This window comes from Danio rerio, chromosome 1 (genome assembly GCF_052040795.2).
Source record: "Danio rerio strain M-AB ecotype USA chromosome 1, GRCz13ab, whole genome shotgun sequence".
Classification (NCBI taxonomy): domain Eukaryota; kingdom Metazoa; phylum Chordata; class Actinopteri; order Cypriniformes; family Danionidae; genus Danio; species Danio rerio.
The window spans coordinates 15,823,635-15,837,345 of record NC_141021.1 but is presented as its reverse complement, the minus strand read 5'-3'; the positions used below and the strand labels follow the sequence as shown (position 1 = coordinate 15,837,345).

Below are 13,711 nucleotides of genomic sequence, written 5' to 3'. Positions count from 1 at the left end.
CTAAAACTGTTTGTGGTCAAGCTGGTGATCTTGCATGCTCAATACACACATCAATGCATGAGATAAACTGTGGTTAGACAAAAACAGAAATAAGAAAAGTAAGAAAATATTTAGTGCACGCTGCAGCTGTAAATGTTGCTTTTATTATTTTCATGACTTGGAATTGATGAGAAACTGAAGATGCAAAAGTCTGATTTATTAAAATACGTGCCATGAATCAGAGACAGTGTAAACAGCACACAACTGAGGTTTGATTTATTTAAAGAAGAGCAGAGCAATGCAACATGTACGAGTGCAACATTCAACATTTAAACCAAATTGTAATAATCATTCAACAAAATTTCCTTTCATAAAGCAAATCCATCTGTTGTATTTCCTATTATCTTTTAATTTCTACATTAGACCTTCTTTAGTTGTTGAGAAATGACAGTATCCTGTTCACTGATCAGACACTTATAATGAATTTAATGTGAGAAGAGAGTTTAGTGTGGAGTAAATTCAGCACAATGGACAGCTCCCTGCAGTGCTGAACTGACTGAACCACATCTGCAGGAGGAAATGCTACAGAGATGTTTAATTACTGCTGAATAATTACTGAACAATGTTGAATATTGAAAATCTAACCCATCAGTAGTGATTACTAATTAAACATTTTTATATATGGAAAATCTGTGCTTTGTGTCAATGATCTAAGAGATCTTATCAGATCAGTGAAGTGTAAACGCTAATGTGAAGAGGATGAACTGTACAGGCTCTGAACGGGGCTTGTGGGTTTCCTGTTTTGACATGTTCAGATGCTGTTCCTTCATCACTTCCAGTTTTGACCTATTAACAAAACAAACATAAAAACCCTCAATTACAGCAGCAACACATAGAAAAAGATCTATTCTAATATTTCATTTCAGTTCAACAGACAAATTTTAGTGATTATAATCAAACATTTCTGATGCGACTCTATCTGTGTTCATACAAGCTAAATCTGTCTCTGTTTACTGATGAAAGGTTTGAGCAGTATTTTTATTTCCTGTTGACTTCTTTTATTTCATGAGTTAATCAAGTGCCTGATCACAAAGACATTTTTAAGACAGCTGAGATTGGTCAACACTATATTTTACTGTTCATTGGACATCAAATAATAACCCAAATGGAAAGCCAAACCCTCCTGACGCAGGATGTTTTTAAGTAAAACTTTCCATTGACGTGAACCAATCAGATAAGAGCCGCTGGTCTGCATGAAGACCCTCAGCAGTGTCAGTAATTCACAATCACTCACTGCGATGGAGAGGCCACGACTTACTCTCATCGCACTCATGTGTAAGTATAATTATACTTGAACTGCTCTGAGATTCGATTCCCATGATCTACACATTACTAACATCAGTGTCTCTGATCTGAGACTGTACTACTGTGCAAATGTTAAAACTCTATCAATAAGAATGAAAGAGGCGTCATCTCTGGATCTGCAGTGTAGTATAATGGAAACCGAACAACACGTCTCTCTTTTGCCGGTAAGAAATAACTTCTGCTAGTTGTTTTGTCTCTGATTATGTAGTTTCTGGAGCTTTCCAGGAAGCAAGACAAACAGAACAAACATATTTTAATGAACATTCATTGATTCATTTGTGTTTGTTTCATCTTGAGAAAGAGACGTCCTGTTCTGAGCTCTTGAACAGCACCTCCAGTCCTCCTGCTGTCTCAGAGTGTGTTTTCTGCTGGAATCTGCTGGTCAGTGTGTGTTCGCTGTGTGTTCTCCTCTTCTGCATCTGTGTCTACTGCCTCTGTCAGAAGAAAACTACAGGTAATCTTCACAAATTAATACACTTTGCTGCCTGGTTTAATAGACAGTGAGGTAGTTTTGTCAGTGAGCTCTGTTTTGATCAACAAGGCATGCAGACCATTTCTTTTAAAAGGAATGAACTTAAAAACATTGTCTCTGCATAACCTCTAATGATGGAAATGTGCTAAATTATTAGCTCTACTATATATATAAGTGCTGCATACTTGCAGTGTTTTCTCTCAGTGCTCTAAATATAAGCTTTAGTTTCCTGTTTTGATGTTGTTTTTGCTGAATTAGTTCTTGATCATATAAAGAAAGCTAATAGAGATAACTGTATTGATAACTAGCTATATTAGCATTCATACAATATTCTTTCACTATACACACTTAAATGCTTAAAAGCTTTAAAGTATCAGAGGATTCATTAGATTGCAAGATGGTCGTCAGTGTTGTTAACTGTGTTGTTAATGTTTTATATGTGGTGCACAGAAAAAATGATTTTGGCAAAATTGTTGCAAACTTTTTATATGAGAGGCGACACGGTGGCGCAGTGCAAATCGCTGTTACCTCAAAGCAAGAAGGTTGCTGATTTGTGAATTGTGTAAGCTAAATTGTCCATAGTGTATGTGTGTGAATGCAAGAGTGCATGGGTGTTTCCCAGTGCTTGGTTGCGGCTAGAAGGGCATCCACCGGGTAATAACATGTGCTGGTGAAGTTGGCGGTTCGTTCTGCTGTGACGACCCCTGTTTAATACAGGGACTAAGCTGAAAAGGAAAATAAATGAATGAATTTATATGAGCTGAATTTACAAACAAACAAATTAAATTTAGCAATGGTCAACTTCATATGTTTGTTTAAATTCAGCCTAAATAAATAGTTTGCAACCCCTTAATTTAAAATAATTGTTAATCCAATAAGTGGTGTTTTTAGTGTGTGGATGTGTAAATAATAATATTAATTGTGTGAACACAGCTTATTTAATACCACACATAATGTCAATAACACATCTGTCAATAAGATAAACAGAAGTTACATTTGCACACAAATTCACACTCATCTTTTACATTTCCACAGTTTAATATACAGATCAACAGCCTGCAGTCTTACTTTGGGACATCTTTGTCTGAACACAACATAGAGAAATACTTATGAAACAGATTTGATGAACTTTGATTGCTGCAACATCAAATAGACAGGCATCAATGTAGAAAAACAGTCAAGGTATGAACAATACGAACACTCATGTCCATTATGGACACTTGCTCAGTTTTTTAAGAAATGTCTGTGTGGCAAGGGGGACAGGACCAAGAGCTGTAAGAGCAGAACAAGGTGCCTGCTGTTAAAACATAACTTAACTGGGGTTTATCACAGCCGAGTTCAGTTTCTCTTGCCACATCCAGGCTAGATTACTGCCACACTTGTTTGCAATCAAGAAATCACTTTAATAGGAGCTTCTTGACAAAGAGAGGGAAACCAAAAGATACTCAAAAGCTAGACATCATGCCAAGATCCAAAAACAAATGTTAAAGAAATGAAATGACATCTATCCGTCTGGAAAAGGTTATAGATTTTGAAAGTTTTGGGACTGCAGTGAACCACAGTGAGAGTCAGTGTCTACAAATAGCAAACATGGAACTGTAACGAACCTTCCCAGGAGTGGACGGCTGACCAAAATTACCCCAATAGAGAAGCGACAACTCATCCAAGATGTCTCAAAAGACCCCACAACAACATCAAAGAACTGTAGGCCTCTTCCCTCAGTTAAGGTGAATGTTCATGACTCCGCCATAAGAAAGAGACTGCAAAAATGTTTGCATTGCAGAGTTTGAAGACGAAAACCACAGCTGAGCAAAAAGAATATAAAGGTTTGTCTCAGTTTTCCCAGAAAACATCTTGATGATTCCCAAGACTTTTAGAAAAATTCTCTGTGGACTGACAAGAAAAAAATTAACTTTTTGTAAGGTGTGTCCCATTATGTGTTACATAAAAATAACAGCAAATTTCACAAAAAGAGCACCATACTAACAGGAAAATGTGGTGGTGATAGCGTGATGGTGTGGAGCTGTTTTGCTGCTTTATGACCTGGAAGACTTGCTGTGATAAACAGAACCATGAATTCGGTTGTGTACTAAAACATCCTAAAAGAGATTGTCTGGCCATCTGTTAGTGATCTCAAGCTGAAGTGAACTTGAGTTCTGCTGCAGGACAATGAACTAAAGCACACCAGCAAGTTCACATCTGATGTAGCCTAGTCAAAGTTCGGGCCTGAATCCAACTGAGATGTAGTGCATGTGCTTAAAAATGCAGTTTATGCTCGAAACCCTCCAATGTGGCTGAATTAAAACAGTTCTGCAAAGATAACAGACAGCTCTAACAAATTCATTGCAAGTTATCAAAAAATGCTTAGTTGGAGTTGCTGTTAAGGGTGGCCCAACCAGTTATTAGGTTTAGGGGGCAACCTGTGTCATTTTGCCTGTGTCATTTTGCCATAAATGATGGTGTAGGGGCGTAACACGGGGAGTGACAAAGACAACTGAAGTAGAATCCACATGCAGGTTTATTCAGTGGTCAGGCAAGCAATGGTCAACACTGGTGCAAACAGATGTATAGAGGCAGTCCAGAATCGTAGTCAAATAACAGGCGAAAGGTCGTAAGGCAGGCGGCAGACAAAGACAAAAAGACAAACTAGGCTAAGGTCAAAACACAGGAAAACAAGACTAGGAAAATGCGTTGTAGTGCTACTATACAGATGACAAGACTCAGCAATGTGAATGAGTATGTGTGCTGCTTAAATAGTGTGTGTAATCAGTCTTTGACAATCCTCAGGTGGTGCAAGTGTTAGAGTGAGGAAGCATGTGTGTCTGTGAGCGGAGTGCATGTATGAAAATGTAGTCCAGAAATGGCAGAATTGTAGTCCATAAGATACTGTAAATGAGATCTAGTGATCTTAGGAGTTACGATCGCTGGTGATTGTGACAGAACCCCCCCACTAACAAGTGGCTTCAGACGATTCTAATAATGTTCAGGCGGGAGGTGGAGCGGAGGCAGAACAGGGGGAGGGTTGGAGGGCCAGGACCATGCAGCGGGGGCGTTCCTGAAACACATAGCTGAGGCGGGCCTGGAGCGTGGAGCTGCGGAGGACCTGGAGAGTGAAACTGCAGAGGGCCTGAATCATGAGGCTGTGGGGGCGACCATTCAGGAAGCTCAGGCGGTGGCGGTGGCCATTCAGGAAGCTCAGGCGGTGGCGGTGGCCATTCAGGAAGCTCAGGCGGCAGCCATTTAGGGAGCTCAGGTGGTGGCGGCTCTGGGAGTACTGGCAACAGTGGCTCTGGCAGTGGCAGCAGCTCTGGCAGTGGCAGTGGTTCTGGCAGCTCTGGCTGTACTGGCGGCAGTGGCTCTGGCAGCGGCGGTGGCTCTGGCTGTACTAGCAGTAGTGGCTCTAGTGGTAACGTCGACTCTGGCAGCTCTGGCGGCGTCTGCGTCGACTCTGGCAGCTTTGGGGGAGTCAGCAGTAGCGGCTCTGGCGATGGCCCTTCGGTAAAAGGAACAGACTCAGGACTGGCGGCCATCTCGTGAGCTGGAGGACTGGAGGCGGCCATCTCGTGAGCTGGAGGACTGGAGGCGGCCATCTTGTCAGGTAACTGATGTTCAGGAGACAGGAGTGATAGTGATGCCAGCATAAATGTTTCAGTGGGGTTTACAGCAAGCCCTGTTGTCATCTGGTCTTGCTGTACACTGTATCATTGAGGATCATTTAATGACATCTTTGAATATAATGGCTCAGATAGCCCACCATGAAAAAATATCATCAGGCATACCTCATCCAGTGATGTTAAATGTGCCAGATTAATAAAGTCCTCCACATATTCTTCAATTGACCGTGCTCACTGACGCAGGCACATGATTTTAATTAATGCTGGATCCATAGTGTAGTGCTAGTTTACAGATAACAAGACTCAGCAATGTGAATGAGTATGTGTGCTGCTTAAATAGTGTGTGTAATCAGTCTTTGACAATCCTCAGGTGGTGCAAGTGTAATCAGGCAGAATGAGGAAGCATGTGTGTCTGTGAGCGGAGTGCATGTATGAAAATGTAGTCCAGAAATGGCAGAATTGTAGTAATTTAAGTTATTGTAAATGAGATCCAGTGATCTTAGGAGTCACGATCGCTGGTGATTGTGACAAGGGGTAGCTTGGAGGCTCAGTGGTTTGCGCTTTCACCTCACAGCACAGTCGCTAGTTTGAGTCCCGGCTGCACCAGGAGGCCTTTCTGTGTGGAGTTTGCTATTGCTCACTATTGCCCCATATTTCAAGTTTCTGTACAGAGAGGTCATGTTTTGATCCTCTGATGGTCTCGCTCAGGTTGCATTCTTGGTCTGCTGCCTTTGCATATGTATGAATGGAAGTCTATGGGGCTGTGTGATCACGGCTTCAGACTTATAGTTCTTTTCACATTATTCCTGAACCATTTCAGAAATGTGTTTGAGATAATAAGTAAGACAAAACCAAAAAGATATACAGCTATATTTTTGTAGTAACACTAACACAGTTATTAAAGCAAGCTTCCTGTGCAGATATGTGCACCGTAACCAGCATATGAAACTACACAACAACTAAAGGAAATACTTTTGGTCAGTGATAAACTTAGAGCTGTGAAGGATCTGTAACAAAGGTGTTGGCTCTCAGTGGTCTAAAGCTGCGATTTCCTGTTTTGACAGTCATGTTGACATGCTACTGAATTGAGTGTCATCAAAACAAAGAATGATAACTATAAAGATAACTCTAATAGTAACTATACTGTATTAGCATCCACATCAGTTATGTTGCTCTTTTATGTAAATTGCCTGTCATTATATTTAACTCCTATGAATGTGATTGAAACAAAATCATTTCTCTGTGCAATTATTATATTATTTGTGGCTAGGGCCTCCAATTGAAGTGTAAATCACAAGTTTGTGTGTGAAGTAAGTTTTTGTGATGCTACACTGATCTGTCATTCAAAAGATTATATTTGACCTCCACACTGTATCTGCGTGATGATGATGATTTGATGATGTCTCTATTTGTGAACCAATCAGATGCTACAAATCACCTGATGTCACAGCAAAAAAAAAAAAAAAAACCTGATTGGTTAACACTGTCCTTCCCCTGTATATACACACAATAACCCAATGTAAAAGTTTCCATTGATGTGAGACAATCAGATCAGAGCTGTTTGTGTGCATTAAGACCCTCACCAGTGTCAGTTACTCACAATCACTCACTGACATGGAGACGCCACGACTTACTCTCATCCTGCTGATGTGTAAGAAAAAAATCAAATTATATTTTTAATTTTAATTAAGTGAATGTCACTGTTAATAAAGTAATGCATAACTGTATGGTGGTACAAGTATTATAGTTGTTTTATAAAGTTACTTTGCACTGTTACTTTACAGCTGTTTTGTTGTGCAGTCCGAGAAAAATCTCTGGAGAAGAAGTGGAGATGAAAGTCAGACCAGGAGAAAACATCACTCTCTACTGTGATCTCTCTTCACCTACTGGTTTCATGATCATATGGATAAGAACCTGTTCTCATAAAAACCAGCCCTCTCTCATTATAGATTTCGCAAAATGGAACCTGGATATGCGTTTCAGGTTAATCCACAACATCTCCAGCAGTTCTTATGATCTGCATATTGCTAACATCAGTGTCTCTGATCTGGGCCTGTACTACTGTGTAAAAACAGAAAATGGGGTAAATAAGGATAAAAAAAGCAAAATCTCTGGATCTGCTATGTACCGATATGGAAATCGAACAACTCATCTTTCTGTAGCAGGTGTGAAAAAAATCTGATCATGTATCAATTACATCATTGTGTACAGATAGATCTTTAAGAACACTTCACCAATGATGAAGCTATCATTTAATCAAAATGTATCAATACATTTGTGTTTGTTTTATCTTGAGAAAGAGACGTCCTGTTCTGTTCCTGCTGTCTCAGAGTGTGTTCTCTGCTGGAATCTGCTGTTTGGTGTGTGTTCGCTGTGTGTTCTCCTCTTCTCTATCCTCTTTTCCATCTCCATCTACTGCTTCTGTCACAAGAAAACTACAGGTAATTCATACATTTTAACATACAGATCAACAGCCTTTCTCAGTCTGCATACCTTGTATTAGTGATGCCTGCATGCACAGTTTTATACTGCATTATTAATTAAACCATTGAAGTACTGCATGTAAGTGATTTCTGGATTTAATGTTATTGGGTTTTAGATGCTGTAACAGATCAAAAAGTCCAACCGAAAAGAAAAAATACAGTTGAGGTATGAACAATACAAACACTCACGTTCATTATGGACACTCAGTCTGTATTTATCTGATGTGCTTTTGAAAAATATTTGTTTGATAAAAGCTATAGAATGTTAAACAGGTAATATATAAAGAATAATTGGAGAGAACAGTTAATAAAACAGCTTAGGGTTTAGACCTGAATATTATGTCATGTACTTTTTATTCCAGGGTGAAGATGAAGAGGTGTGCTATGCGTCTTTAGATGTGAAGACTAGAAGAAAGAATCAACGCAAGACAAAGCGAGTGCAGTGTTCAGACTTCAGTGCATATGCTCAGGTCAGGACAGAAAATGAATAGAGTTTAAAAACAACAACTGAAGTGCATTCAGGGATATAAAATTACTCAAAATGATTCTTAAGTAAAAGTACAAAGCTTTACTCAGTTAAAAGTGCAAGAATGCAGCAGAAAAAAAGACTAAACATTATAATTTTAATATTATAATTTTTTGTGTCAACTTTAAAAAAACTTAAATTGTACTTACAGAAAGTATAATATTTGTAAAAGTACATCAACCAAATAAAAATGTGAGGAAAATGTAGAATAAAACTCTAATGAAAGATTTTCATTTGCATTTAGTCTTGTGCTTCTGCTAAGCTAATTCAGCTAATTGATAACTGCTTTTAAAAAAGTTAAGAGAACACTTGAATTGTTTTTGTTTGTTTCATACTTTTAAGATCTGATAACGTTTCTTATTAAATTTCAGAGCAAAAATATTTTTACTTTAGACAACAAGAAAATGTTGATTGGTCGGAATAACACGTTAGCATTTGTTGTGTGTCCAACAAATACTGATTTCTCAACTCTTCTGAAGATCTCGACTCTTCTAAAATTAATATAAACACATCTGATAGTATATGGTACTTTTTAATATTTTATGCATAACATATTGTTTGGAAGAAATGTCATTAGCAGGTTTTCTCAAACACAAAACTATACATTTTATTGAGAAAACGTGATTTTTTTAAAATTTAAACATTTTTAATTGTGCGTTTTTCATTTTATAGGTGAAGAAAAATAAAATGTAAACCATTTTTTCATTTAAGTACAGTTTTTTTCTGTAATGTGGTCAAGTAAAAGCACAAATAGTCACAAAAAATAATAATACTTTAGTATAACAATAATCAATTAAAATTTCTAGTTGAGTATTTTTTTACACCCCTGACTGCATTCTTATACTTTCCAAACAAGTGAGCAAAATGTCGTTTCATTTAACCATGTAAAATGCAATGATACAAGGTTGTTAATATACAATATTAAAATGACACAAGATAACAAATGTGTTATTCTTCTTCTTATTATTATTATTATTATATTATTTAATTTGCTGACAAACTCTAACCTGTAAAGTAACAACGCTGTTTTCTATTAAATTGCATTATAATTTTTTTTGTCATGTATTAAAAATGGTTTACTGTAAGGGTCTGAATGACAGGATGTTGAAGTATGTTTCCTGTGTGAAATGATGTCTAGTTTAAAGTGTTTGCAGTTCTTTTAAACTGGGCGACCATATCGTTGATCTGATTTTTTGTATTGTTTTACCATTAGACAATAATTTTCAAAAAAAATTCCAAATTAATTTGTTCCTCAGTATAAGATACATTATTTTACAATTCATTCTTATTCAGAAGCCTATATCACATCTGATCAAATATTTAAATGATCAAATGATCAACGTGTTTGGGTCAAGTGTCCTGTCTGTATGTTGTAAAATGAATATGATTTATTATTGTTAAGGAAGGGTGTTATAAACGATTATTGTTAACCACAAATGTTTCCATTCAGCCTAGTGCGTGTGTGCATGAGACATGAACAGGACCGGACAGAGGCTGGTTAGTGTGTGTAAATGCTCATGTGCTGAGTTTGTGGTCAGATTGGTTTGTATGCATGCAGTGTCTGCAAAAGCTTGATGTACAGCGAAAGTTCTTCTGTAGACTCTGATGGATGAGAAATTTACTGCACACATTTACTGCATCTCTCAGTATGAAGCACAAATAGCAAGTTCCTTTTCTTTTACTTTGTAATGCTGTTTAGATGCTTCTCATTGTTCATATACTTGCCTCCGAGACTCTGAGATTTTAGTGATCAGTCGTCGGTTTGTTTAGTTTTACTGGTGGCTTAAAGGGGCAGTATGGGCTTGCCGATGTAAAATCTGTGAACATTTCTTTAAAATTATAAACACTCCACATTTTTATATTTCATTTATGTGACTGCTGTAAACCAAGTGAATGTGTTTTATTAATTCATGTTGTGAACTGATTGGGTGTCTCTAATTGTGTTTGGCAAATCATAAATCTTGTAATAAAGATAGGGAACATGTATGAGGAACATATTCATTTCAAGAGATGAATTAATATAAATTAACATATAAATAAATAAAAATGAAAAGTACAAAGTAGGTTTAAACATGAGATTGTGGTTGTTTATCAGTATCATTGGAACTGCAGTTTTATTTTACTCTTAGATGTTCACGACATGGAGACAGAAATTCAGTCTTGAGCACACTTCCAGTCTTTACACTTGACTACTTGTATAATAACATGCAGTATATCCTGTAGGCCTATTTGAACCAAGTATTCAAGTGAGCATGAAGATGGAAGTGTTTAGAATCTAAAATACCAAATACTCAAAAATAAACTTTTGTGTCCATAGGGTAGTCCTGTTGGAACATACAATCAATTCCATGCGTGTTCAAGAAAAAAGGTCAGGAGAGGTTTTTCTTGAATGTCAAAAATCGTAACAATTTATTGGATACAAATGAATAATTCGATTCACAGAATTCTGTTATCCTCAAAGCAATGCAGAAGTTACATTAGGGAGGTGCGCAACAACCCTCTTTTCCCGACTTCTTCAACTTATATAAGCAGCTGATGTAGAACAGGTGGAGTTTAATGAAATTCGTCATTTGTCAGTCATTGTTCAGGCCTCCATTGGCCGCACCTTAGACATACTTCCTCTTTTTCTACGAATTCTCTGCACAACAAAAAAAAAAAAGCATACAACTTTCTGTGCTCTGTGTTCAGTTTTTACACCTCTCTTCAGACAGGAAGTTTCTGCAGAGCTGAATTTAATTTTGGACCCGCATCTATCTACTTCTGCAAAAATGCTAATTAGTATGCACAGCACTCGCACACAACAGTAGACGTTCAGTTAATATATGACCCTTACATGACCAATACAAATAATTGTTTGATTAAAAGGAAAAGAGACAAAAATAATACAAATTATATAATAAAACAGTCCATATATGTTAATTACTTATCTTAGTTATGTTGTTTCTAATTAAGGGATAAAAAGCAGATTCAATCATTTAACAAAATATAAGTTTTCACTTCTGACAAGTTTGAGGTATTTTATTTTTAGTAATTTCACCGCGTCCCATAACAAGCATTCTGAGTTAAACACCAAGTTAGTTGTCTGTGTTTTAATTTATAAAATATATTTTAATGCACAGCAAAAAATATTCAAAGTCACCTTCGTTGATCTTTAAACTTGTCTTTCTGTATGCAAAGTGTGTTTGTTTGATATCTGCAAAGTTTCAGGCCAATTTCATTTATTGTGCAACAGATTAAAGTAAATAATAGTTGAAGTTAAAGATTAAAGTATCTCAATAATAATAATCCTCATCATTATTGTCAATTGTATTTTTAAATTTTATAATACTATATTATAATAAGAATGACAATATTAGTAGTGGTGGTAATAATAAAAAAATAATACAACACAATTTTAAAATCTTTTGCATTTTCCAACGAGACCCCATTATTATCACACAGGACGACCATATTTGTAATCTTCTTATCTTTAAGGTAAGTTGTTTGCTTGTAGGAAACACAGGAAACCACAGCCATGTGATTATATATGTGCATTGTGTGCAGTTTTTGTAGTGAGCACACAAATGTATTCAAATGATTTGCGGTTTTGACACCTAGACATGCCTCCAGTGTGTACATTCTTATTTGTGCATGCATGTCGGTCCTCTTATGATCTGCATATAGAGAATGTTAGTGTCTCTGATGAGGGACTTTACTACTGTGGGAAAAGAGAAACAAAAATATATAAAGATGAACGATGAATCAAACCAAACATTGAGTATGAATATGGAAAGAAGACGAGCAGACTGTCTGTCCTGGGTGAGAAACAACTGCTGTTTTCATTGCTTTGTTTTGTGTAGTCAGATCCTTTAAATGTGTTTCTAATACAGCTGATGAAGAGACATGCAAACATCTACAGTGTAAATTATAGTGTCATTTATTATAATAATAGTGTCAATTACAGTTTATCTCTTCATAATGTAGCTGTGCTTTAATAAAATAATTTTTAATAAAAAGTCTACATGTTTACCTAAAGCTTTATTATTTTAATATTATTTTAATTAATTTTAAAGATAATTAATGCAAAGTCCTGCAAATAAATAAGTGACACAATCTTACAGCCAAAGTCCAACTTCAAATACAGAAATAATTTATATTTAATAAAATATATTAATAAAATAAGTCTGTTTATAATTAGTTTTTAAAGTGTATCTTAGTTTCTAATAATATTTTTTATTAAATTAACAGCAAATTCATTGTATTAAAAAACAATGATTTATAGTGTATTTTTATATTAGAATCTTTAACTTCTGATTTTCTAACCACTTTTAGCAAATTCATCCGTGTTAAACTCATATTTTTCATTATTGTGTGTAATCAGTAAAGATAAAATAAAATGAATATAATAACTAAATATATATTCACTTTAATAATGGCCTGTTGTTCATTTTAGAGCAAGAGTCTCCTTGTGCTGAACGGTTTAACAGCACCTCCACATCACCTGCATCAGAGTGTGTTTTCTGCTGGAATCTGCTGTTCAGTGTGTGTTCGGTGTGTGTTCTCCTCTTCTCCATCTGCGTCTACTGCCTCTGTCAGAAGAAAACTACAGGTCATCAGCTATTCATAAAAAAAGTAAATCTCAAATTATAAAATGTAAATTATACTTATCTTTTGTTAAGTTTATGTAAGTTCTGGAGCTGAGAACAGACATATTGAGGTATGAGCACATTTTGAGAATAATTTTAATATATATTATTCGCAATAGTTTAGCAGCAACATGAATTACATAAAAATAATATAATTTATTTATTTGTTTATTTATTTGTTTATTATTTTAATTAAATATATTCTGTTTCAGGCTGGTGAAGAAGTGTGTTATGCTTCATTAGACATGCCTTCCACACAGCAACAAAGGCAGAGGAATGAAAAAGGCTCAGAGTTCAGACTTCAGTATTTATTCTAATGTCAGAACCAGCAGAATGTAAAGTAGAGTAAACTAAAGTCATTGTTCTTTAGTAGAAATATGATTCAAAAGAGTGTTAATGACAATGTTCTGGCATCTGCATCCTATTTTCATTGATTCTAATATTGTAAGTTTTTAATGATTAAAAATGTAAATACATTTAAGAAAGGTTAAATGTTTTTTCAGAATATTTGACTTGCAGTCTCAGAAAGGACTCAGTGTTGTTTCTGGGTCTCTCAGTTTAATATAATTTAAGCCAATCACATGAGTGCATATGCAGTAGTACTCCCAGCTAAAACTGAAGTTCTTAAACTCTTTTCATGCCACAAA

General features: G+C 36.0%; 1 protein-coding gene across 1 annotated transcript; it reads left to right on the top strand.

The window, feature by feature from the left end:
• Positions 1-7,044: 7,044 nt before the first annotated feature.
• On the top strand, positions 7,045-13,155 carry LOC141385447 (uncharacterized). Its single transcript, XM_087238362.1, has 7 exons — positions 7,045-7,081; positions 7,215-7,298; positions 7,380-7,513; positions 7,727-7,871; positions 8,030-8,079; positions 8,276-8,383; positions 12,872-13,155. The coding sequence occupies exons 1-7, from the start codon at positions 7,045-7,047 to the stop codon at positions 13,043-13,045; spliced, it is 732 nt and encodes a 243-aa protein (XP_087094488.1). The 3' UTR covers positions 13,046-13,155.
• Positions 13,156-13,711: the final 556 nt, after the last annotated feature.